The 22,540-nt window shown below is 41.5% G+C and overlaps 1 protein-coding gene across 2 annotated transcripts in view; it reads left to right on the top strand.

Moving 5' to 3' along the window:
- Positions 1–19,528, top strand: part of LOC139423163 (AP-2 complex subunit beta) — a 62,260-nt gene extending 42,732 nt beyond the window's left edge. For both annotated transcript variants that reach the window (XM_071174869.1, XM_071174868.1), the window contains 4 exons: positions 4,773–4,857; positions 5,038–5,124; positions 14,102–14,256; positions 17,564–19,528. In XM_071174869.1, coding sequence (XP_071030970.1) covers positions 4,773–4,857; positions 5,038–5,124; positions 14,102–14,256; positions 17,564–17,638 — 402 coding nt within the window. In that variant the 3' untranslated portion in view covers positions 17,639–19,528. The remainder of the gene's footprint in view (positions 1–4,772; positions 4,858–5,037; positions 5,125–14,101; positions 14,257–17,563) is intronic.
- Positions 19,529–22,540: the final 3,012 nt, after the last annotated feature.

The raw sequence follows: 22,540 nt of genomic DNA, 5'->3' as shown, positions 1-22,540 counted from the left end.
CCTGATATCCAGAAGCTATTTTCTGCTGTAAGATATGGTTGCAGAAACATTATGTACAAAATAAGTTACAATTACAGCAACAACAAAAAAACACATAATAGCACAATTGGTTGGGCGCCCGTAAAACTGCTGCCATTTCTTCCGGCACCTTCCGGGCCCGATTTCCCGATAACGATGGAGTTTAGGCTTATGAGTGTTTTTAACGATGTATCTTTCCTACCACGTTACTAACGAAGGTTCTGTGAAACACCTTGGCTTGTAAAGATAGATCGTAGAAAGGTTCTAATGAGGATCTTAACGCTACGAAGGTTCTGGGAAACGAGGCCCATCATCTTCGGTCTTTCTCTTGTATTTTAATGTTCCTGTTGACTCCCGCCACAGGAGTTGCTGGTGCGCAATGAGACAAGGACACCCCTACCGACCAAGCCCTCCCTAACCCGGGCGACGCTAGGCCAATTGTGCGTCGCCCCACGGACCTCCCGGTCGCGGCCGGTTACGACAGAGCCTGGGCGCGAACCCAGGACTCTGATGGCACAGCTGGCGCTGCAGTACAGCGCCCTTAACCACTGCGCCACCCCGGAGGCCCCGCCTGAAGCTTGTTTAAAGAAGAAACTCCAGCAACGCCAGTGTGCCTGATTTTTTTTTCTCTCCAACTATACGTACCAGTCAAAAGTTTGGACACACCTACTCATTCAAGGGTTTTTCTTTATTTTACTATTTTCTACATTGTAGAATAATAGTGAAGACATCAAAACTATGACATCACACACATGGAATCATGCAGTGACCAAAAAGGGTTAAACAAATCAAAATATATTTTATATTTGAGATTCTTCAAAGTAGCCACCATTTGTCTTGATGGCAGGTTTGGATACTCTTGGCATTCTCAACCAGCTTCATGAGGTAGTCGCCTGGAATACATGTCATTTAACAGGTGTGTCTTGTTAAGTTAATTTGTGGAATTTCTTTCCTTTGTGAGTTTGAGCCAATCAGTTGTGTTGTGACAAGGTAGGGGTGGTATACAGAAGATATCCCTATTTGGTAAAATACCAATTCCATATTATGGCAAGAACAGCTCAAATAAGCAAAGGGAAACACAGGCCATCATGACTTAAAGTAATGAAGGTCAGTCAATTCGGAAAATGTCAAGAACTTTGAAAGTTTCTTCAAGTGCAAAAACCATCAATCATTATGATGAAACTGGCTCTTTAGGACCGCGAGAGGAAAGGAAGACCCATAGTTACTTCTGCTGCAGAAGATAAGTTCATTAGAGTTACCAGCCTCAGAAATTGCTGCCCAAATAAATGCTTCAGAGTTCAAGTAACAGAGACATCTCAACATCAACTGTTCAGAGAAGACTGCGTGAATCAGGCCTTCATGTTCGAATTGCTGCAAAGAAACCACTACTAAAGGACACCAATAAAAATAAGAAACACGAGCAATGGACATTAGTCCGGTGGAAATCTGTCCTTTGGTCTGATGAGTCCAAATTAGAGATTTTTGGTTCCAACCACTGTGTTTTTGTGAAAAGCAGAGTAGGTGAACAGATGATCTCCACATGTGTGGTTCCCACCGTGAAGAATAGAGGAGGTGTGATGGTGTGGGTCTGCTTTTTTGGTGACACTGTCTGTGATTTATTTAGAATTCAAGGTACACTTAATCAGCATGGCTACCACAGCATTCTGCAGTGATATGCCATACCATCTGGTTTGCGCTTAGTGGGACTATCATTTTTTTTTCAACAGGACAATGACCCAACACACCTCCAGGCTGTGTAAGTGCTATTTGACCAAGAAGGAGAATGATGGAGTGCTGCATCAGATGACCTTGCCTCCACAATCACCCGACGTCAACCCAATTGAGATGGTTTGGGATGAGTTGGACCGCAGAGTGAAGGAAAAGCAGCCAACAAGTGCTCAGCATATATGGGAACTCCGTCAAGACTGTTGGAAAAGCATTGCAGGTAAAGCAGGTTGAGAGAATGCCTAGAGTGTGCAAAGCTGTGAAGGCATATGGTGGCTACTTTGAAGAATCTAAAATATATTTTGATTTGTTTAACACTTTTTTGGTTACTACATGATTCCATATGTGTTTCTTTTATTTATAGTTTTGATGTCTTCATTATTATTCTACAATGTAGAAAATAGTAAAAATAAAGAGTCTTGAATGAGTGGTACTGTAGTTTTTTCCCTCCTGGAACAACGTACGGTGCCCGAGACCTATTACAATGGAAAACAAAAAAACAAGCTATATGCATTTTATAATAAAAGTTAATTTCAAACTTCAAGATATCCTCAATGTATGGCATTTGTTTATATGCTTTTGATCCTGTCTTTTTTACAGCCTCGTTGAAGCATATGTAAAACTAGGTATTAAGTCCCCAGAGAAAGCAGGATTCTAAATGCTGTTTATCAAACTATAATCTACAGAATTAGGTGCTTCTGTCTTGCGTCCGAGAGATGAGCTGGAGGGTTCAGTCTTCAGCCCACACACATGGCCGTCAAGCTGAGGACAGTAAAGCCTGTTAGTAGTTTGAGCCCACAGTGTTGGCTCTAATGTGCTCCACCACCACAGGACAGCCACCAACTGGACAATAGACTCCAGCTTTCAGTGCCCCCGCACAAACTTTCATTTCATAAGCTCACATTTTTATGGAGGTAAGGCAATTCACTGGAATAGCTTTCTGTAAATCCAGTCTCAGAAATTGAATACATAGACCTTTTTTTAAAGCTCTGTAAATGATTTGATAATATGCATAAGAGCACGTAGGCCTATATAAGGGCAATATATAACAGCTACTCAGCTATCCTGGAAAGCAGCCCATCCATCAGTAGACTTTAGTAGTTCCAGTCATCTCATTTTCACTGTTCAGTGGCTGAGAGAGATGGCACTGGAAACCATTCAGCCAAAATAACACTACTTTACAGGGCTCTCCAGCTGAGACAGCTACTTTATTTGTTCCTATATCCCAGGCTAGCCTCCATCCTATAATTCGATTCCTCCTTTTCTGTTCTTGCCTTCCCGGCATGTGTGTGTGTGTGTGTGTGTGTGTGTGTGTGTGTGTGTGTGTGTGTGTGTGTGTGTGTGTGTGTGTGTGTGTGTGTGTGTGTGTGTGTGTGTGTGTGTGTGTGTGTGTGTGTGTGTGTGTGTGTGTGTGTGTGTGTGTGCGTGCGTGCGTGTCTCTCTGAAGGCCCGGTGGTAAGCAGACCACCTTTAGAGTGTTTGAGTTCACCACAGCTTTTCATCTGGGTTGGATCCACATACTGCTGAAATGAACACTGCTCATATAGTATCTACTTACTCCTAAATGCAGAATGACATTCAATAGTGAATATTCAACCGCTTGTGTCCTTTTTTTCAGAAGACTTGCTCATGGGGCTCCCGAGTGGCGCAGCATCTCAGTGCTAGATGCGTCACTACAGACCCTGGTTCACTTCCAGGCTGTATCACAACCGGCTGTGATTGGGATTCCCGTAAGGCGGTGCAAAATTGGCACAGCGTCGTTAGGGTTTGGCCGGTAGGCCGTCATTGGAAATCAGAAATTGTTCTTAACTGACTTGCCTAGTTCAATTTTTTTTAAATGTTTGGCGCCTGTAGTGACACATTTTGCCAATCACACTTGTCCTTAGGCCATTCTACAAGAAAACAGCAGATTGAGTAATTGATAATAATGACTATAAATATCTACCAATCCCACCATTCAGCAGCTTCAATTCTTGGTTGCTGGAAGGGACACTACTGACCATGATTCACCTCAGTGTTCATTCTAATAATTACCACAGAGTCCCTAAGTTGTAATGAAGACTTCTAAGTACTAACAAAGATAATAGTTATTGTCAGCTTTGGTAATTAATCACATCACGGCCTAGGGATATTTACCATGTGATTCCGACACCTCTCCCACACTCCCCATTTTGATGCGTCTTGTGTTTTGATATACTTTATTAGTATGTCTATGACTCTGATCATGTGACACTAAACAAATCAAAAGGCCTCTGTAATGAGCTTGGGTGTTTTATCATGGGGATTTTTTGAAGCCCAGACAGGACATCAGTTTGGTTCAGATGTGTAGGTGGAGACGATTGTCCTTTTGTGGATTAATTGATTTTCTGACGGAGCTCTAATTCCATGTTGTGTCACGATGCGAGTTGCGTTGTGAGCTAATGGGGGAAAGTTTTTCCACGGAATCGACAACTCCGTCATAGTAGATGAGGTTTGTGTGTTTTGTATTTATGTCTCTCTCTCTTTGTGTGTGTGTCCTCGGTGCTTAGCAATGCGCAACTTTCACACACTGTTCCTGTCAAGTACAGGTGAGGCCGGCCAGGGTCTGGTCTTCTGATAATGTCTATTCGTGAACAGAGTAAGGACTGCCTGCCGGAGGGCCACTCCATGAAGCCAGAAATATGATTCAAGTTCAGGGAGCTCAGAGTGCCCATGAGGGCTGTATACTGCATTAGTTGCAGAGTCCAACAGACCACACACTCAGCTTTAGGCCCTCGCCACCCACACTCACAAATAGACACCTCTCTAGTCTCACAGTCTCACTTCTGTCTAGCCATGACAGACACTGCATGGACATTTCAAGAGCACTTTTTCTTATTTAGAGCAATTCTATATTTACAGTTGTCTGCCTCATCTTTCTCATGCTCCTAAGTGCTCATAAGTGTTTGAGGCTTATTGGAATTCTATATGTCCAAATCAGCCACCTCTAGTGCATGGCACTAAGTCACTGACTGATGTCATATTAACGTTGTGTTGTCTTTTGTCCACAGGTGGCTGTGAAGAACAACATTGATGTTTTCTACTTCAGTGGTCTTATCCCACTCAACATTTTCTTTGTGGAGGACGGTAAAATGGGTACGTGTGTCTGGAAGCAACACTCTCAAACACTCAATATCCAGCTCATTACCATAGCAGTAGAGCCGTTATCACCAAAGAGTTTGAAGAGTTTATTTTATACCAACACAAGGACCTTTTGTAGCTCCCCGCTCAGTTCAGGTGTCACTCTTGTTTCCCCCCCATCTTCATCTGCCTCAGAGCGACAGGTGTTCCTGGCAACCTGGAAAGACATCCCCAATGAGAACGAGCTGCAGTACCAGATCAAGGAGTGCCACTTAAACGCAGGTAGGCTTCTTTACCTCTGTGGATGAAAGATATATGTGAGAAAAAAAAAACACATTTCTGACCATGATATGTACTCTAAGTCCTGTCACTATTTTTATCTGTGGGGTTTTCCTCCTACTGCTCAATGGTATGAAAACACTAATACAGATCTAGAATGAAAATGTACACTGTGTTTGTGTTGGAGAGGGTCATCTTTCACCCTCCTAACCCTGACTGTACTGAAACCCAGCCTAATGTCCATCATCAGAGCTGTTCACGCTATGCTTTAAAAATGTAACCTTCCGTGATTCAGTCTTAAAGCGTGAGGACATGAGTCGATCCACAATGCTGCTAATATTTGTGGATGACATACACACCACATAGTCATCTACAGTAATCAGGCACAAACACAAATGATAACAAGACAATTGAGTCTCATCAACAATCTAGCTTCCTGTATTCCTCTATCTTTTGTTAGGTGATGTTGAAATTGCAGCTTAGTGTGGTTTTGAACACTCCATTGTGTTTAAGTTACCAAGAGTACAATGGGATAAGATCTTTTGTCCTTTTTTTAACTGCTTCGAGCACAAGTGAAGGACAGTGTCGAGTTGGTGTTGTTTCCTATCGATTGAGTGCTGGTGATTCAGTGGAAGGAGATGTCCTTTGATGAGGAGAAAGCATGCAGAGAAGGAGGAAATGCATGAAGAGCGCTCTATGCATCTGCCTAGCTGTCAAAAGTTCAACTTATTTCAACTTTTGACGCATGTAAAATGGACAAATGACATCCATTAACCTATGAGGCTAATATAAAAACATTTTGCTCATGATATGCTCAGTCAGTTGAAAGATATGACATCTCTGGGTGTGCTTGTGTTCGATGACTTGTTGGTGTTTTTGTCATCCTAAAATATTATTTGGTAATATATCAGGCCTATTGTCCTCACGGAGCTCATGTCTGAATCACACTTACTACTACTATCCTCTCCTTTCACAGATCTAACACGTTGAGCCAATTACAGGGCAGATAAAGGGCCGTCCTTGTTTTGGGAAAGTTATATTGGAGGGAAGTAGCTTTAGTTATTAGTTATTGTTTAGTCTATATGCAGGGTTTTATTTACCAACCTGGACAGGTGGTACCGCAGGTGACCTTTTGAAACCATCAAACCACAAAGTCATCAAATCCTTTCCTCACTTGTGTTCACCAGACTGAAGCCAGTTAAGCACTGGGAGCTGAGGGCATTGGTTTTAAAGAGATGCTACATATTGACTGGAGAACTAGATAACATGACTGGGGGTTTAAAGTGGTAACATTTAAATGGTGGAATTAGCCTTTTCCTCTAACCCCCTGGCTTTGTTGCAGTGACCACAACATCACAGCCTTAGGTTCCAGCGTTACACACCTGCCTGCAATTCATGTGCGGATGTATTCCCACACACACCTACAGGAACACACATGCACATACACAGTACAGATGCATACACACGACGCTGTCATAGTCCACGTGGGGTCAAACGACATTAGAAGGGCTAGCTCGGGAACTGCTGAAAATTAGATTTTAAAGAACTCATTTTAGCTCTGGAAGATTCCAAAAAGCGGCCAATTATTTCAGGCACAGTACCATCGCTGGGCCACGGCTGTGAAAGATTCATCAGGCTACTAGCATTACACACCTGGCTAAAAGACTACTGTAACTCTGGTGGCATACATTTTATAGATAACTTTTACACATTTTGGAAACCGAAGATGCTCTACCGGATTGACGAAGTCCATCCAAATCTTCTTTGCTCCTGATCCCTGTCCACGCATTTCGAGGCTGTGTTGAGACAATGATTTATCAGTGACTCAGAAAATCCCTACCATTGTTGCTGAGTTGTGATAGTGCTGTTGCAAATGTACAGTACCAGTCAAAAGTTTGGACATACAGTTGAAGTCGGAAGTTTACATACACCTTAGCCAACTACATTTAAACTCAGTTTTTCATAATTCCTGACATTTAATCCTAGTAAAAATTCCCTGTTTTTAGGTCAGTTAGGATCACCATTTTATTTTTAGAATGTGAAATGTCAGAATAATAGTAGAGAGAAGGATTTATTTCATATTTTATTTCTTTCACATTCCCAGTGGGTCAGACGTTTACATACACTCAATTAGTATTTGGTAGAATTGCTTTTAAATTGTTTAACTTGGGTCAAATGTTTTGGGTAGCCATCCACAAGCTTCCCACAATAAGTTGGGTAAGTTTTGGCCCATTCCTCCTGACAGAGCTGGTGTAACTGAGTCAGGTTTGTAGGCCTCTCTTGCTCTCACACACTTTTTCAGTTCTGTCCACACATTTTCTATGGGATTGAGGTCAGGGCGTTGTGCCACGCCAATACCTTGACTTTGTTGTCCTTAAGACATTTTGCCACAACTTTGGAAGTATGCTTGGGGTCATTGTCCATTTGGAAGACCCATTTGTTTCATCAGATCAGAGGACACAAAAAGTATGATCTTTGTCCCCATGTGCAGTTGCAAACCGTAGTCAGGCTTTTTTATGGTGGTTTTGGAGCAGTGGCTTCTTCCTAGCTGAGCGGCCTTTCAGGTTATGTCGATATAGGACTCGTTTTACTGTGGCTATAGATACTTTTATACCTGTTTCCTCCAGTCCCTTGCTGTTGTTCTGGGATTGATTTGCACTTTTCGCACCAAGGTACGTTCATCTCTAGGAGACCGAACACGTCTCCTTCCTGTGCGGTATGACGGCTGCGTGGTCCCATGGTGTATATACTTGCGTACAATTGTTTGTACAGATGAATGTGGTATCTTCAGGCGTTTGGAAATTGCTCCCAATGATGAACCAGACTTGTAGAGGTCTACAATTATTTTTGAGGTCTTGGCTGATTTCTTTTGATTTTCCCATGATGTCAAGCAAAGAGGCACTGAGTTTGAAGGTCGGCCTTGAAATACATCCACAGGTACCCCTCCAATTGACTCAAATGATGTCAATTAGCCTATCAGAAGCTTCTAAAGTCATGACATCATTCTCTGGAATTTTCCAATCTGTTTAAAGGCACAATCAACTTAGTGCATGTAAACATCTGACCCACTGGAATTGTGATACAGTGAAATAAAGAAAAATGTGTGTTTTGTTTGTTTTTTGTTTTATTTTTATTTAACCAGGTAGGCCAGTTGAGAACAAGTTCTCATTTACAACTGCAACCTGGCCAAGATAAAGCAAAGCAGTGTGACAAAAAACAGAGTTACACATGGATAAACAAAAGTACAGTCAATAACACTATAGAAAAGTATATTTTACAGTGTGTGCAAATGGAGTAAGGAGGTAAGGCAATAAATAGGCCATAGTAGCGAAGTAATTACAGTGTAGCAAATTAACACTGGAGTGATAGATGTGAAATAAAATAAATAAATAATCTGTCTGTAAACATTTGCTGGGAAATTACTTGTGTCATGCACAAAATAAAGTCCTAACCGACTTTCCAAAACTATAGTTTGTTAACAAAAAATTTGTGGAGTGGTTGAAAAACCCGTTTTAATGACTCCAAGGTGTATGTAAACTTCTGACTTCAAGTGTACCTACTCATTCAAAGGTTTTTCTTTATTTTCTAAATTGTAAAATAATAGTGATGACATTAAAAATATGAAATAACTCATATGGAATCATAGTAACCAAAAAACTGTTAAATAAATTGTAGATTCTTCAAAGTAGCCACCCTTTGCCTTGATGACAGCGTTGCACACTCTTGGGCTTCTCTCAACCAGCTTCTGCATTTCCAACCGTCTTGAAGGAGTTCCAACATATGCTGACCACATATGTTGGCTGCTTTTCCTTCACTCTGCAGTCCTACTTATCCCAAAACCATCTCAATTGGGTTGAGGTTGGGTGATTGTGGAGACCAGGTCATCTGATGCAGCACTCCATCACTCTTCCTCTTGGTCAAATAGCCCTTACACAGCCTGGAGGTGTGTTTGGGTCATTGTCCTGTTGAAAAACAAATGATAGTCCCACTAAGCGCAAACCAGATGGGATGGCCTATTGCTGCAGAATGCTGTGATAACTATGCTGGTTAAGTGTGCCTTGAATTCTAGATAAATCACAGACAGTGCCACCAAAAAAGCACCATCACACCACCTCCTCCATGCTTCGCGGTGGGAACCACACATGCAGAGAACCCGTTCACCTACTCTGCGTCTCACAAAGACACCGTGGTTGGAACCAAAAATCTCAAATCTGGACTCACCAGACCAAAGAACAGATTTCCACTGATCTAATGTCCATTGCTCTTGTTTCTTGGCCCAAGCAAGTCTCTTCTTATTATTGGTGTCCTTTAGTAGTGGTTTCTTTGCAGCAATTCTACCATGAAGGGCTGATTTACGCAGTCTCTTCTGAAGGGTTGATGTTGAGATGTGTCTTTCTTGAACTCAGTGAAGCATTTATTTGGGCTGCAATCTGAGGTGCAGTGAACTTATCCTCTGGAACAGAGTTAATTCTGGGTCTTCCTTTCCTGTGGCTGCCTCATGAGAGCCAGTTTGATCATAGTGCTTGATGGGTTTTGCGACTGCACTTGAAGAAACTTTCAAAGATCTTGAAGTAATGATGGACTGTTGTTTCTCTTTGCTTATTTGAGCTGTTCTTGCCATAATATGGACTTGGTCTTTTCCCAAATAGGGCTATCTGATCGGCTCAAACGCATTAACTTTTTAAGAAGGAACACCTGTTAATTGAAATGCATTCCAGATGACTACCTCATGAAGCTGGTTGAGAGAATGCCAAGAGTGTGCAAAGCTGTTTAAGGCAAATGGTGGCTATTTTGAAAAATCTTAAATATTCTTTGATTTGTTTAACACTTTTTTGCTTACTACATGATTCCATATGTGTGATTTTATAGTTTGTTTTCACTATTATTCTACAATGTAGAATATAGTAATGCGTCTTTCTGTATTTTTTGTTATTCTGTCTCTCACTGTTCAAATAAACCTACCATAAAAATTATAGACTGATCATTTCTTTGTCAGTGGGCAAACGTACAAAATCAGCAGGAGATCAAATACTTTTTTCCCTCACTGTATATCTCTGGTTAAAGATTGACGTTTGACGTCTGTTCATGTACTCAATTACTCATGCCCATCCCTATGAAGCTCGCGGCCAAACTCCCACACTGTTTTGGGAAGCAGATACTGTGTGGGAGTGAAGACTTGCATCTCGCACATCGCAATATCTGTAGTGCTGCTCAAGACAACAATTTCGCCGAGTCTACTTTTAATTGAAAATTATGACATTGATTTTAGATGCTTTTTTCATTTATTAGACTATTTCTCTGTTCAGTGTCTGTTCTTTTGTCCATCTTAATCTTTTTTTATTGGCCAGTCTGAGATTTGGCTTTTTCTTTGCAACTCTGCCTAGAAGACCAGCATCCCGGAGTCACCTCTTCACTGTTAACGTTGAGACTGGTGTTTTGCGGGTACTATTTAATGAAGCTGCCAGTTGAGGACCTGTGAGGCGTCTGTTTCTCAAACTAGAGACACTAATGTACTTGTCCTCTTGCTCAGTTGTGCACCAGGGCCTCTCCCACTCCTCTTTTCAGGTTAGAGCCAGTTTGTGCTGTTCTATGAAGGGAGTAGTACACCGCGTTGTATGAGATCTTCAGTTTCTTGGCAATTTCTCACATGGAATAGCCTTCATTTTTCAGAACAAGAATAGACTGATGAGTTTCAGAAGAAAGTTATTTGTTTCTGGCCATTTTGAGCCTGTAATTGAACCCATAAATGCTGATGCGCCAGATACTCAACTAGTCCAAAGACGACCAGTTTTATTGCTTCTTTAATCAGCACAACTGTTTTCAGCTGTGCTAACATATTTGCAAAAGGGTTTTCTAATGATCAATTAGCCTTTTCAAATTATAAACTTGGAACGCAGGAGTGATGGTTGCTGATAATGGTTCTCTGTACGCCTATATAGATATTCCATTAAAAATCAGCAGTTTCCAGCTACAATAGTCATTTACAACATTGACAACGTCTACACTGTATTTCTGATCAATTTGATGTTATTTTAATGGACAAAAAAAAAAAGCTTTTCTTTCAAAAACATGGACATTTCTAAGTGACCCCAAACTTTTGAACGGTAGTGTACATTTTTGGAAGATATCTCTGGAAGATGATTATGAAAATGTATTTTCTTTTGCTGCCTACATTTTTCCTCAGTCAAATATGCAGAGTCTTATTATGTTACCTCCTGTTTTTAGATGCTTTCTTTGTAGCAATTCTCCAGTAGCCTAATTTAAAACAAGGCTCTTTCCACAACCACAGTAGACGCATGAGTCATGCAAGCGAGAATAATAGCATAGCAAATACAAAATGTTTGCCAACAAGTAGGCAACATACTAGCTAGCTAATTAAGGTAATCTTTCAACACATTAAATGGTCTTGAATCATACTTTTCATTTTAATGGATATAACATTTTCCCAGTAATCAATGCTTGTTTATCTAAGGACATAGAATGTCATTGTGATTGTTACGAATCCCTTTTGGCCCGACAGTCTAGGGGGGATGGTAATGAGACGCGTAACATAACTCATGCAAATTATAATTGTGACAAAGTAAAAGTGTGAACGTAATAACCAGGACAACTGAAATCTACCGTCAAACTCAAGGTTTATTTGATAAACACACGGTAATGGAGGGAGCAGGAAAAGGGGCTGAGCTGGACCCAAGGAAAGAAACAAATATGCAAAAACACCCCTAAGCTAGACTAGCCTACTTTAACAACAGCTAACTAACCAAAAATACAGTGGGTGGTCCGCCCAGTTCTAACTAGTGTTTTTAACAAAGTTTACCTACGGGTAGTGTATGCCCATGGGCGACTTGTCTTGGTTTCCCCTTTTCCCACCAGCAAACACCATAAGCAAAAACAATACTCACAGGAGATGACAAAGTGATATGGAGGTGCTCAAACAAAAGAGAGGTTAAGAATCAACGAGAGAGTGAAACACAGAGATCTACATACATGGCATTTACAAAGAGATTGAGCTACTGAAATCTATGAAGAACAGAGATCTACCAACATGGCATTTACAAAGAGATTGAGCTCTTGAGCAAACAAATGATGGGGTTTTTAAACCATGGGGAAGGAACTGTGATAGGGTAGGAAACAGGAGGAGGTGTGTCTTCTGATTGATGGGTTGATTGTTGACTGATTGGGGAGTGATGATTTTCACCTGTGAGGGGAGAAGGAGAGAAAAGAAAACACACACAGGATACACTCACACACAGGATAACTGTATCCGTAACAGTGATAGTGGTTGGATGGTTTCAAAGGCTGTTATTAAAACACAACTGACATCCTTTCTGCCCTGAAAAAGACAAAAAGACATTTCACTTTTTGCCCTGAAAATTACAAGGCACTAATTGGCCACACAAAAATACAAACACCACTTAAGTTGCATCTCACATTCAAACAAAGTAGGGTAACAAAAAGCAGCCATTTACCATCTATGACTGACAAGTGTTGCTCAAAGGTAAATGGTTAGAGCAGTATGGAGTTGGGAGCCTTGACCACTAGAAGCTTCCCTGCAGACTGTAACATAATAGAGACTAGTCATACAGGAAGCTTTTCCACTGCGCTGTAGGAGAGATGAAATTCATTCCCCCACTGTCACTTGTCCTGCTTCTTTCTTTTTTGACACTTGTCTTTCTCCTTCTCTCCATCCACCACCTACCTCTCAGGACTCCTTTCAAGGCATTTCGCCTCACCCCTCCCCCTCTTTCCCTGAAGGAGACTTCACACAAGCTCTTTAATGATAACCCACACCATGCCTGGTTGCCCCAGACAACAGAGTGACTGAGGGCTGAGAGCAGTGGCACTGACGATTGCTCAGGACAGGACCTACAATGGGACATGGGCCTCAGGGTCAGACTTTATGGTAGTGGTAGTTTGTCCATTGACCCATGGTTTTAAGCCCGTTAGACATAGTGTCTATAGTGACATCCCCACCTCTAGATGTGAGATCTGGAAGTTGTAGTAGCTACTCCCTATATTGACAGCCCACATAACAGTACAGCTTACAGGCTAGGTTACATCCATGACGTTCAATGTATTGCTTCAATGTTCACAGCACTGTTAAAAGTTACCCTAGCTTTGTTCCTCTTCCTCAAAGTCTGACTTGGATCAGGACACTTTTTTTTCACTTAGAGGCACAAAGGAGGGACTAAGCTCCAGCAGTTGTTTCATGAAGCTAATGTAGATATAATAGCTGAGCTGCTCCCCACTGCCAGTAGTTAGCCAGGCTCACAGAGAAACCATTAGAGTTGCCTTAAGGGTACAGATTGACTGGGACAGAGGAATAGGCAGCTGATGTAGGTCATGGCAATGTGTGTAGTCTAATATGACTCAGAAAGCAGCTAATGGCCTAGTTGTTGGTTTTTCACATACTGTTATTATTATTGATTTCATGTAAGACAAAATTAATCTCCTTCTCTCTTGTTGTATTGAGTCCCTCAGTCCTTTTTTTAGATGACGCTGCAAACCAACAATGGAAACTGTAGAAACCACTGCATGTATAGCCCCATACCTAGTAATAAAGCAAAAACCTCATGTTCCTAGACTAGAGAATGCAGTTCCCAAAAATGAAGCTACTACTGTACAATACAATGCCTTAGTCTATAGATAACTCTCCTCTCAGATGTGTATGTCTGAATGAGTACTGTCAGTAAAAAATATATTAATTACAACTGCTGAACTGCACTACAATGGAGAATGCACTTATCCAATGTGCACTTATCAGTAGTTGACCGTAGAATAGCCTAGAGCCCATGAGGCTGAGCTTTGCCTGTGTAGCGCTGATCTCCACATAAAGTAGGGTTGGAAAATTCCTGAAAATTCCCATTTTAAGTATTCCCCGCAGCCTATTCCCTCATGACTCCAGAAATCCTGAAAAAACTGAGAATTTATATCTACACTTCTAGTATATACCTGACTCATATGTAATGTGACCTTGCAGACACTGTGTCGGGGAAGCTGCAGAACGACAACATTTACACCATCGCCAAGAGGAACGTGGAGGGCCAGGACATGCTCTACCAGTCACTCAAGCTCACCAATGGCATCTGGATCCTGGCTGAGCTCCGCATCCAACCCGGCAACCCCAACTACACGGTAAAACACCCGCCTAACCTTAACTCTCCTAATTCTGAACTCAGAAGTCACTTACAGTTTTTGTCAGTAGAAGTCTGAAGTGCCAAGCAGAAGGCTCTTTATATTTCCACCCTTCCCTCACTAGAGTACCAGGCAAATAAACACTTTTGTGTTTTGTAAATGCTGTAGTCATTGCGTGATCTTCATGAGTAGACTTAGTCTTTAATGGAATGTTTGAACCCAGGAAATAATTGATAGCCCTTCTCACTGAGACAGCACCTTCGCTACACTCCCCTGTAATGAAGTGCATGTTACATCCAGGAAGTGGTACCTAGAGATGGTTTATGGAAGTAATACAAGTTATCAAACTTTGTTTTACACACACCCAGCTATATCATGTTCCCTTATCATATGTTTGAAGGAACCTGTTCATCATTGAGGACTCATTGGGAATGACATGTCCTCTGGCAGAGTAATGGGTGACCTTGGCAGCAGACGTGCTGCTTGGTTAACTTTTGCTCCTCTAGATTGGCTATGAACAAGGTCAAAAGACCCATATAGCACTGCAAAATAGCTCCTAAATACAGTCATGGTCAGGTCTAGGGCTGTTGCGTTGACCGTATTACCGCCACACTGGCGGTCACGAGTCATGAAGGCAGTACAATTCCAGGTCACCATTTAGTCACGGTAAATGGTGACGGTGATGACCTCTAATAAAAATAGGAGAGCCAGCTTTCTATTGCCTAGGCCTACTATATTTATTTCTCAACTTTCCTAATATTAAGCACATTGTTTATATTTACAACAAGAGTATATAGCCTACATGGCTGGCATGAAAATAAACGTGGAAAAGCATCCTCCATTCGCTATTTAAGTGCATAGATGACATGTGTTTTTTCCTGCTGACCCTGATTCGATACAGGTGCATAATAATGGTCCATTCAAAATCAAAACAAATTTTACCCATGCTATTTAGGATATCTAAAGACAAGATTAAAGCAAGAATACTGATGGGTGACAATATTAGCCTATAACTTGTGATTTTTTTTATTTTATTTTTTTATTTCACATTTATTTAACCAGGTAGGCTAGTTGAGAACAAGTTCTCATTTGCAACTGCGACCTGGCCAAGATAAAGCATAGCAGTGTGAACAGACAACACAGAGTTAGTTACACATGGAGTAAACAATTAACAAGTCAATAACACAGTAGGAAAAAAAGAGTCTATATACATTGTGTGCAAAAGGCATGAGGAGGTAGGCGAATAGTTACACTTTTGCAGATTAACACTGGAGTGATAAATGATCAGATGGTCATGTACAGGTAGAGATATTGGTGTGCAAAAGAGCAGAAAAGTAAATAAAAACAGTATGGGGATGAGGTAGGTAAAAATTGGGTGGGCTATTTACAGATGGACTATGTACAGCTGCAGCGATCGGTTAGCTGCTCAGATAGCAGATGTTTGAAGTTGGTGAGGGAGATTAAAGTCTCCAACTTCAGCGATTTTTGCAATTCGTTCCAGTCACAGGCAGCAGAGAACTGGAACGAAAGGCGGCCAAATGAGGTGTTGGCTTTAGGGATGATCAGTGAGATACACCTGCTGGAGCGCGTGCTACGGGTGGGTGTTGCCATCGTGACCAGTGAACTGAGATAAGGCAGAGCTTTACCTAGCATGGACTTGTAGATGACCTGGTCGCCAGTGGGTCTGGCGACAAATATGTAACGGGGGCCAGCCGACTAGAGCATACAGGTCGCAGTATTCATCCAAGCTACTCAATACTGCCCCAGTTCCCAAAGAAGTTAAGCAGGTTGCCTTTGTGTTCTTGGGCACAGGGACTATGGTGGTCTGCTTGAAACATGTTGGTATTACAGGCTCAATCAGGGACATGTTGAAAATGTCAGTGAAGACACCTACCAGTTGGTTAGCACATGCCCGGAGCACACGTCCTGGTAATCCGTCTGGCCCCGCAGCCTTGTGTATGTTGACCTGTTTAAAGGTCTTACTCACGACGGCTACGGAGAGTGTGATTCGTCGTCCGGAACAGCTGATACTTCATACTTTAAAATAATGTCATGGAATTCTAAGCAAATCTGGTCTGCTGAATGAACTAGTGTAGCCCATAGCCATAGCCAGATGAGGACCTAACATAAGGACAACTCAGTATGCTATTCTATTCTTCGGAAATAGACTACATTTTCTTCATATCATGCTTCTTTAGACCCATCTAAAATAAATAATGGATTGTGTTAGCCCATCAAAGCAGTTGAGAACAAACGCTTATCCTATGACATCAGGGAAGACTGATAATATAAAGTGAGCTATGGTGATGGCCATGGCTATTGTTTTTTTGTGCTCCCCATACATAGATAATGCCCAGGAGTTATTTCATTTGACCCTTGCACAATAACTGCTGTCCAAGGTAGTAGAGTTCAGGTAACAGTTCATATCAACCTTTCAAAATGGTCAAGGGCAGCTGTGTCAGGGCCAATTTATTGGCAGAAGCATCTCAGACAAATAGCTTTTGGGCAACATCATGGAACAGGTATAACATATGGACCAGGCCATAATAACAGGAGAGCGTACACAGTGGTCAGTTTATTAGGTACACCCATCTATTACCGGGTTGGAATTCCCTTTGCCTCCAGAACAGCCTGAATTCATTGGGGCATGGAAACGTTGCTTAGTTGGTATCAAGGGACCTAACATGTGTCAAGACAACATTCCCCACACCATTACACCATCTCCACCAGCCTGTACTGTTGACTCCAGGCAGGAAGGGGCCATGGTTTCATGCTACTTTTGCCCATTCCTAACGTTCAATTGAACAGTAACTGAATGCCTGTCTGCCTGCTTTATATAGCAAGCCACGTCCACATGACCACTGTCTGTAGGGGTGAACCCTTTTCGTGAGAAAGGGTGGTCTGTCTAATAAACTGGTCACTGAGTGTACGTCTGTCTACATGCTAGTATGCATTAATGTTGTAGAGTTTTTAAAGCGGTAGTATGGATGTACCCCCACACATTGACTCGGTACCGGTACCCCCTGTATATAGCCTCGTTATTGTTTTATTTTATTTTTTACTTATTTAGTAAATATTTTCTTAACGCTTTTTCTTGAACTGCATTGTTGGTTAAGGGCTGAAATGTGATTTGATAGAAAGAAAAAAAAATCATTAACGCTATCATATATTATGGTGTTCACAATAATTGTTAGAATGAAAAGAGTGCCGAAAAGCAATTAAACTGTTGTGCAGTAGAGAAGGTGAAATGTACTCAGACTTATTGAGCTGAAATGTAACCTATAGTTTTTCCTATCCTCTCTTCCAGCTGTCCTTGAAGTGCCGGGCTCCTGAGGTGACCCAGTATGTCTACCAGGTGTACGACTCAGTCCTGAAGAACTGAACCTTCCGTCCGTCCACTCACCACCCTCCACTCCACACCTCGCCCCATGAACAAACAGCAGCTGTTAGCGTTTTAGTCATGTATTATTCCTTTCCCTCATTCCTCTCCACCATCTTTACCTCCATGGGAGAATGTGACATCCCCACTCCATCCTAAACTAAATGTCTTAATGTCGTAAAACGTGGTTGATGGTGAAGCTCTCCAAAAAGAAGAAGAAATCTTTCATATTCACAAAGCCATCGGTCCCACCTCTTTGTACTGTATTGCCAATATTGGAAAGTGTAATATCATATATGTTTTAAGTCTATTTTTTATGCTTGTTCTGCTTCCATGGTACTTTTCCTACTTTCCCAACCGTTCCACAAGAGATACTTGATTTGGTGCCATCTTCCAGGCCTTACTGGGACGGACGTTTCCAGTTGAACCAGTTGCTACAGTATGTCTCCATGATGCAACAAGTACCATTCTGGGCCAAGATGGCAGTAGTGAGAGGCAAGAGCAGGAACAGGGAACATGAAATTGTCAGGCTGCCATAATTTTAATGCATTAGTGGATGTCATTCTCTACTAATTTTAGTAACCACTATGCTGACCACTATTTATGATGGCTATTATTACTTGTTTGCTCCAGTCTGTGCCATTGTTCTTTTTTATTGATACTTGCAGGTAGCTGATAATTTCAAGCTTCTCAACGCTTTTCTGATTGCTTGACCTGCAGCAGCCATCAAACACAGTTATAGTCATTCCTAGATTTCCAATAATCCATGTCCCTTTGCTGATTTTGTGTTGCAGTATTAATTATTATGCCAATTGTGAGTGTGGCATGAGTTGTCCATTCTGTTATACTGTAATCATTTTATGTTGATTCCAATGAGATTATTTGTTATTCTTTATATGTAAGATAGTTATTGATATATATAAACTAAACCCTAAACCTTGGGTCAAACCCAAAGCCAGGGTCAATATCAGTTGCTATTTTCATAGTAGATAACAACCCCATACTGTCATCAATTACATACCTACTGTAAGTGTTTGTGGTGTTCTGCAGTTAAAATCACCTCCCTGGCATTGCTTTATCCTAAACATGGAGGCTATGTAGTGCTTGCAGGCCACCTAATGACCAGGGTCCCCCTTCTATGATTATACTGTGCAGTGACGTGGTGTAGTTTGTAGACCTAAAGTTCTGTACGACTAATGAAAGATGATTATTATATTACTACCTTGTAACCCAGAATTAGTGTGCTTGTATTCCATAACAGAAAAACGTTGGCGCTATATTCCAGTTATGTACCAAGTCCTTGTGGAAGTTGTATTAATAAATGTATACAAACTGATGTGATTTTAATATGCCATATCTCTATGACTAACCATGCTTGCTAGACCTCTGGTAGTTGAGCTCAAACATTGTTGATCATTTTATTAATTATTTTTATTGAAGTCAATGTAAAGTGCAGTCTGAAGGGTACCAATTGTGTTTGTGACTTCAGCTTTCTAATTTTATTGTTGCCACGTGCTGATGTGCCTGTAAACCTGCATGGAAGCGGTGTCCATTGCTCCCCAAAAAATCTTTGCTGTCTGTTTTCCTCATTCTCAAAACAACACTTGGCTACAGGGGATGGTCTTATCTTTGCCCAGAATTTGACTGCATGTATCCCAAGCAAGAAATTATAAAGGTGTATTTGGGTGTAGCTTTCCCATCCAGAACTTGTTTGAGAAAAAATATTTAATGTACTTATAAGCCCAGCAACCAGGAATAAGCCTAAAGAACGGCTGTAGTAAGAAGTAATATGATTCTTCTCCTCAAGCTAACCTATTGATACTGCATCACTCCTCGTCGTCAAGGTGGCACTGTATCCTCTATTATTTCAATAAAATGTCCGGTATAAACGTATGCAGTGCCTGATGTTTCACTCATTTGTTCACGATCCATAATCACACCAGAGGTAATATGACCAGTGTATGACAGACAGCCAAAGGCCAGCCATAGCAGTGTGTAGTCCACAGATGCTCAGAATACAGAGTGACTCGCTCAGAATCAAAGCTTATTTCCCTTGAGATGCTACTGATGTTTTAGGTGTTTTTTTTTTTCCTTTGGAGGGTAGGTATTTTCACACTGACAATGTCAGTCTGAATCAGCATGTTGATTTTGTTACGGTTGTGTGTCTGGGGGAAATACAAGCACAATGGAAGTTAGTCTAGAGACCAGCGATATCAGTGTTGGAAAAAGTGTTTCACACTGGATTTCCAACTCTTTACATCATCTGCATTGTGGGGATTGGGAAGAAGTCTGGTTTGAACTAAAGAAATTAGCAGAGCTATAGGCCTAGAGAATATGGCTCTGGTAATTAGTTGCTCTAATTATCTTCAAAATAGACACAACTCAGTCAATAAGACCGCCCCCCCCCCCCCCCCCCCCCCCCTAGTTCTCTGTTGACACGGCAAGCAGTCCTGCTGCATCAAGTCTGGAACCAACAGGAGCCTGAACAGCTTCTACCCCCAAGCCTCTATGTAGTACTTTGGGCCTCTCATAGTCTGTTCTGGACTTGGGGACTGTGAATAGACCTCTGGTGGCATGTCTTGTGGGGTATGCGTGCATTGGTGTCCGAGCTGTGTGCTAGTAGTTTAAACAGACAGCTAGGTGCAGTCAACATGTCAATACATGCGCTGCTGCTACTTTTTATCATGTCACTTTATTCCTAGATATATGTACATATCTACCTCAATTATCTCGTACCCCTGCACATCGACTCAGTATTGGTACCCCCTGTATATAGCCAAGTTATCGTTACGCATTGTGTATTTATTACTTTTATTACGTTTTACTTTTAGATTATTTATCTTTTCTTTCACTCTGCATTGTTGGGTAGGGCAGGTACATAAGCATTTCACTGTTAGTCTACTCCTGTTGTTTATAAAGCATGTGACATAACATTTGATTTTATTAGAGGAAGAGGCGAAGCGAAAGGTTTAACTTCTTATGGCTGAGGGGCAGTATTGAGTAGCTTGGATGAATAAGGTGCCCAGAGTAATTCCACTAGATGTCAACAGTCTTTACAACCTTGTTTCAGGCTTTTAATGTGAAGGGGGAGTGAATAAGAGCTGTTTGACTAAGGGGTCTGGCAGAATGCCATGAGCTCAGTCATGTGCACGGCCGGGAGAGCGAGCTGCGTTCCTTTTCATTTCTAAAGATAGGAATTGTCCGGTTGAAACATTATTGAAGATTTATGTTAAAAACATCCTAAAGAAGCCTCCCGGGTGGCGCAGTGGTTAAGGGCGCTGTACTGCAGCGCCAGCTGTGCCATCAGAGTCCCTGGGTTCGCGCCCAGGCTTTGTCGTAACCGGCCGCGACCGGGAGGTCCGTGGGGCGACGCACAATTGGCCTAGCGTCGTCCGGGTTAGGGAGGGATTGGTCGGTAGGGATCTCCTTGTCTCATCGCGCACCAGCGACTCCTGTGGCGGGCCGGGCGCAGTGCGCGCTAGCCAAGGTTGCCAGGTGCACGGTGTAGCCTCCGACACATTGGTGCGGCTGGCTTCCGGGTTGGATGAGCGCTGTGTTAATAAGCAGTACGACTGTTTGGGTTGTGTATCGGAGGACGCATGACATTCAGCCTTCGTCTCTCCCGAGCCCGTACGGGAGTTGTAGCAATGAGACAAGATAGTAGCTACTACAACAATTGGATACCACGAAATTGGGGAGAAAAAGGGGTAAAAAAAATTATAATAATAATTTTAAAAACTAAATTTAAAAAAACATCCTAAAGATTGATTCTATACATCAATTGACATGTTTCTACGTACTGTAATATAACGTTTTTGACTTTTCGTCTGAACGCGCACTGCATTTGGATTACTGGGCTAAATGCGCAAACAAAAAGGAGGTATTTGGACAAATGATGGACTTTATCGAACAAAACAAACATTTATTGTGGATCTGGGATTCCTGGGAGTGCATTTCGAGGAAGATCATCAAAGGTAAGTTAATATTTATAATGCTATTTCTGACTTCTGTTGACTCCACAACATGGCGGGTATCTGTATGGCTTGTTTTTGTGCCTGAGCGCTGTACTCAGATTATTGCATGGTGTGCTTTTTCTGTAAAGCTTTTTTGAAATCTGACACAGGGGTTGCATTAAGAAGAAGTATATCTTTAATTCCATGTATAACACTTGTATTTTCATCAACATTTATGATGAGCATTTTTGTAAATTGATGTGGCTCTCTGCAAAATCACCGGATGTTTTGGAAGCAAAACATTACTGAACATAACACACCAATGTAAACTGAGATTTTTGGATATAAATATGAACTTTACCGAAAAAAACATGCATATATTGTGAAGTCCTATGAGTGTCATCTGATGAAGATCATCAAAGGTTAGTGATTTTATCTCTATTTCTGCTTTTTGTGACTCCTCTCTTTGGCTGGAAAAAATGGCTGTTTTCTGTGTCTAGACACTGACCTAACATAATCGCATGATATGCTTTCATCGTAAAGCCTTTTTGAAATCGGACACTGGTGGGATTAACAACAAGTTTATCTTTAAAATGGTGTATAATACTTGTATGTTTGAGGAATTTTAATTATGAGATTTCTGTTGTATGAATTTGGCGCCCTGCACTTTCACTGGCTGTTGTCAAATCGATCCCGTTAACGGGATTTCACACGTAAGAAGTTAACGCCGCCCAAAATCTGTCCAGGAAAATAAGCACACGAAGTGAGGAATTTTTGTATGGAGGTCAGTTGCTAGGTTTCTATCCAATTGGTGAAGGATTTTAATATGAATATTCTAAAATCTTCATAACAACAAAATGCACACTTTCCCACCAGAGATTTGTTTCCATCAAATGTACTTGTTGCGGATAAATGGCTGTGCGTGATGAGGTAGTGCACACATACAAACAAA

This window comes from Oncorhynchus clarkii, chromosome 12 (genome assembly GCF_045791955.1).
Source record: "Oncorhynchus clarkii lewisi isolate Uvic-CL-2024 chromosome 12, UVic_Ocla_1.0, whole genome shotgun sequence".
Lineage (NCBI taxonomy): Eukaryota > Metazoa > Chordata > Actinopteri > Salmoniformes > Salmonidae > Oncorhynchus > Oncorhynchus clarkii.
The sequence above is the reverse complement of the archived record's forward strand: the minus strand, read 5'-3'. Positions and strand labels throughout refer to the sequence as shown.